Below are 4,708 nucleotides of genomic sequence, written 5' to 3' on the forward strand. Positions count from 1 at the left end.
AAGTGTGGCTTTAGAATGAAACATAGGATCATTTCAAATCAGAGGGTGATGCTTGTTTTCTGAAGGTGAAAACTTATTTCAAGTGAGGATTTCAGCAGCAGAGTGAAGGGTTTAGCTGAAATAACCACAGAGAAGGGAGTCCCATTTACACCAGCAGCCCTGCGTTAACAATGAGCTCCTTTTAGTGTTTAGATTGCATCTAACCACGTCTGGGAAAACGAGATGTAAACACTTTTAATGTATTAAGAGGGAGCGGGAGAGATTCAAAGGCATTTCTCTCTATATAGTTGGGGTCTTGTGTTTTTTTTTTTTAAAGCTGCAGAGTTATTGTCCTTATCTGGGGCTCCCTGCTCGTTAAAGAGCCCAAAGGCATCACCATTTGAAATATTTAAGCGCACAAACTGGCCTGAATTTCCTGCACTGTTAATGAAGCTGTATTTTTTTACGGTCTGTTTTTTTTTCTTTTTTTTTAAGGGTTTCTTTCCATAACAAGAGGAGGGGGAGAGTAAAAAGGGTAACTTCTCACACCCAGGAGAGGAAAAAAAAGAAAAGAAAATCTGGCAAACAAGAGGCATTTCTTTTTTAGTTTCGGCTGAATAATTGGCTTATTTGTTTATTTTATTGGAACGTATCCAGCTAAAGCTCAAAATCTGAAATAACAAAAAAAATGAAGCATATTTCGTTCAAAAATACGTGTTTTAATAAATAAGCAAAACAAAAACAAAAAAAAATGTACATTGGACGGAGTTTGGATGGAGACTCGCTAAAAGAAAGTCGGTGAAATAAATCCATGCAGCGAAAGACTCTAAATTGCATTGGTCCCTTTACAGGCTATAGGCGTACTTACACAAGTATGTACAATATGCATTCATTTATATATATTTATACTTTGCTTTAAAGTCTTTGAAAAACAAAATAGATTTCCTTAAAAAAAAAAAAAAGAAAAAAAAAACATTTAGAGGATGGCTTTGCTGAAATACAGGCCGTGAATCTTCAGGCCTTCTGCAGGGCTCTGTGTGTGTGTGTTTCCCCATTTGCTCTGCCACAAACAGCTCCAGACAGTCAGAAGCAGTGTGATGAATCTGCATCCACACACACACACACACTCCCCCAAGAGTTTGTAGTTGTGGGTCACATTACGTCTCTGCCATGCCTTTGAGGTCGATGGGTTCTTCAATAATCCCTTTGGTCTTCATACTTTGTAGAAGTAAACAGTCTGTGATGGAAACAAGGAGGAGAAAAAAAACAGAGAAAATATTATTGATCGTGCGTAAATGCGCACAGAAACGAACAGGTTATTGATTCAGGCGCATTTTTCTGGGATGTTTTTTGAAGCACTCACTGGCCCACTAAGCATGTGGGAAGTCATTAATGAATCAATTATTAGCCACTGAGCTGAGTAAAACCACATGGAAACACAAAAGCACGAACGTTGATGCGTTTTGGACCCTGCAGCTGCAGCGAAACGCAGAAAAAAAACACCGTTTTGTTCTGGCCTTCAGTTTGAAGCACCTGAGTAAATTCACGCGTTTTCATTTCGCAGCGGATCACAGGACAAGCCTAAAATAATACAATCCAATTCCTCTGAGCAGCATTAAGCCCCGAGTTATTATTGAAATACATCACGACGTTCACTAAGGTCGCTATTTTGGAGGTTTATTTGGAGAGGCCTTTTCCTTAGCCTACTTATGAATATCCTAATATCCCCATGTGAAAATACGATTTCCATTTTCCAGCTTTAAACTATGCAAAATAAATGAATAAATAATAACAATAGTGTTTTGTCAATAAACAAAATGTCCTTGTATGTTGAGAAATAAGACAGTTGTAGAAGCTTGAAGGCCATGAGCAGCTTTCTGCACATCTCACTGCTGTGTTATTTTCTTTTCACATTTCATGGAGGCCAATTACGAAAAAAAAAAAATTCCACCTTCAAATTGACTCGTGCTTACAGAAATCACTGTAATGAAGCTGATTCCTCTCCCCGCGGCACCGGGATTGGTTTATAAGACAACAAAGCCTCGCTGATGAGCAGTTAGGACTGGGCGGTCTGCTAACTACATGTCAGGGCCATGAGAGCTAAACAAACCCTGCTTCTGGTTATTTTAACCGAAAAGTGTTATTTAGTGTCCGTTACTGAGGGCTCTTACACTGCAGAGCTCCAGGCAGACCTTCTAATAAGAAGCAACCCTAAATAAACAGCTCACATGGCGCAGTGGGTACCTTCATTTTCTTTAATTGTCATTGTTTGGGCCTTGGTTCGATTAGAGCATCTGTCAGATGTTTTAGTGATGCGCAAAATGACCAAAAGAGAACAAAAGGCTTATTCCTCACGAGAACTGTTTCTTCCTCTTTTGCTAGATGCCAAGTTGAGTTCTTAAAAGAAAATTGCCAATAAAAAAAAAAAGTAAAAGTGTAAGAGGTCTACTGTGATAACGACATCTCTTTACTTTCTGGCTCCAGGCAGCTCTCCAAATACGCGCAGACCGAGCTGCAAATCTGCAAAATAACGTGACCAAATCCTGACTGCCTGTTAATACGGGCCTGTGTTTTTATTGTCTTGCACTGGATTGAACTTTCATGTCCAGCCGAGCTGCCCATTCCTGCGGTCTGCACACAGGAAAGCTCTCTATTGTGGATATAAATTACCCGTGGTGGCACTACAGCTGCGTTTCAGTCCGGCCCAAGTCAATTTCACCCAAGTCATTATGAAACACTGAGAGCGGCTGAACGAGGATTAACTGCAGAAGTCACAACTGGCTAATTTAATAGTCGAAAATAGAGCAGACAGAACCAGAAGAGGCATATTCTTCCTGCCTGGCATGTGAAAGTGTTCCAAAACTATTATTTCTATTAATCCGCCTACTTCCCTCCGCCTGATCCCTTTCTCAAAATAAACGCAGAGTTCGTTTTTTTCCCCCCACATCCTGAGCTTTTGCTTGACTGGATCCTAAAGGGATCCACCAGTAACGTGATGGATCAGTTGCTCCGCGCACAGCAGCAGCAGCATCCAGATGCAGACGAGCAGGCGGGCGTTGACAAGATGCTGAGGCCTCCGTGTGAAATCTGTCACACGAGCGCGCAGCTCAGACACGCTTTAGTTGCAGGAATTTTTTTGTGCACAGCTGATGCACAGGAACGTTTTTGGTAATCACCTCAACATCTGGCCACAACTTCCCTCCAAATCCAAAACACGTGGCCAAATCACCACCTCGTTACTTGTCACAGTTTGCATGAATTGAATGTGGTAACGTGCGTGTATTCATGAGGAAAATGTACATATTACAATTCATCATCTGCCTCATGTGTCACACTCCAACATTAGGCTGATTATTATTTGTTTTTGTATCACTGAGTGTCTCACGAGGCTTTTATTTATTCACCACTGGTCCAGTCAATAACAAAACATCATTTTCTTCTATCCCCTCTGCTATAAATGCTAGTAACACTGGACTTTCTGTGCTTCGGTTCGTGGTACCCACCGCTTTGGCATTGTGAGTGAAGTTCTCTGGGTGCTAGTGAGATGCTGACATAGACCAAGCGCCCTCCATCCTCCACACGGAGAACGCGTAACTGAGTCTTTCGTGCGCTACGTAGCTGCAGCTGGACATCTTGTTGTCCATCTCGTCGCTCTGCAGCACCTGACAGAGAAAATCTATGTATCTGGAGGCCAGCTTCAGCGTCTGTATCTTGCTGAGTTTGTCCGATGGCAGCGTGGGGATAATTTTGCGCAAAGACGCAAAGGCCTCGTTCAGAGACTGAGTCCGTTGCCTCTCCCGGACGTTGGCCAGGACCCGCTGGTTCTGCAGCTCCTCGTAAGACTGAGTGCTGCTCGGACTCGGCTTCTTGCCCCGCTTCCCCGGCCCCGGGCTGCTGCCGCTGCTGTCCTCGCTGGACTTTTTACTGTGTCTCCTCTTCCTCGCGAAGCGTTTCTGCTGTCTGTCCAGCTCCTCCTCGCTGGTCACCAGACTATCCACAGGGGAGACCGGAGAACTGGAGCCCTCTTCCATTTCTTTCTTGAAGAAATGCAGGGATAGAGAGGAAAAAACGCTGTCCACCTTTGAAGCCGTGGTTACAGAAGTGTATAGATATCCGCAAAGATGAGGAGGAACTGTGTCAAGATGTCTCTCTGCGCGCTTTTTTGGGAAGAAACTGAGTTCAAACCGGCGGTTGGCACGCTTCTCCTCTCGCTGGAAGTTTTTTCCTTCAATTTTTTGGAAACTTTATACCGGTTTCAGATGCTAAATAGTTTTGAGAGTGGAAGGGGAGGGCTTTGGAGGGCGGAGGGGGAGCCAGTGTGCTCCTCGGTCCTCTAATAAGCAGGAGGGACCAGTCAGAGCTCCGTGTATCCGAGATGACTGAAACGAGCCACTTATTTACTGTCAGAAAGCAACGGATACTTCAGTTTAATTTGCTCTTTTTGCGCCAAGTCAGTCCATCAAAAAAAGACACTTTCTTCATGTGAGAATAAATCAGTCTTTTTAATTTAATTTTTTTATTGAAACTGAATTAATGACATTATTATTTAATTATTGCGTAAAATATTTTTCGTTGCGCATTTATTTAAAAAACTCAATTAATAGGAAATATTTGTAATAAATATTAATATTTAGTTTAATCATAAATTCGCATTTATCTAATTTTTATAGATGGAATTATTAGTAATTGTGAAGACATTTTTTAATTCAGTCTACAAAAGTTTTTGGCG

At 42.1% G+C, this 4,708-nt stretch overlaps 1 protein-coding gene across 1 annotated transcript; it reads right to left on the reverse strand.

Annotated features, from left to right (window-relative positions):
* Nucleotides 1-298: 298 nt before the first annotated feature.
* twist2 lies at nt 299-4,200 on the reverse strand. The gene is made up of 2 exons (XM_008306475.1): nt 3,483-4,200; nt 299-1,216 (listed from the first exon to the last, which is right to left on the reverse strand). The coding sequence occupies exon 1, from the start codon at nt 4,008-4,010 to the stop codon at nt 3,516-3,518; it is 495 nt and encodes a 164-aa protein (XP_008304697.1). The 5' UTR covers nt 4,011-4,200; the 3' UTR covers nt 299-1,216; nt 3,483-3,515.
* Between the last annotated feature and the right edge of the window lie 508 nt (nt 4,201-4,708).

Source organism: Stegastes partitus, unplaced genomic scaffold, assembly GCF_000690725.1.
Source record: "Stegastes partitus isolate 25-593 unplaced genomic scaffold, Stegastes_partitus-1.0.2 Scaffold3669, whole genome shotgun sequence".
Taxonomy (NCBI): Eukaryota; Metazoa; Chordata; class Actinopteri; family Pomacentridae; genus Stegastes; species Stegastes partitus.

Coding starts and splice junctions, on each gene's coding strand:
- twist2 (XM_008306475.1), bottom strand. CDS start 4,010: ATGGAAGAGGGCTCCAGTTCTCCGGTCTCCCCTGTGGATAGTCTGGTG.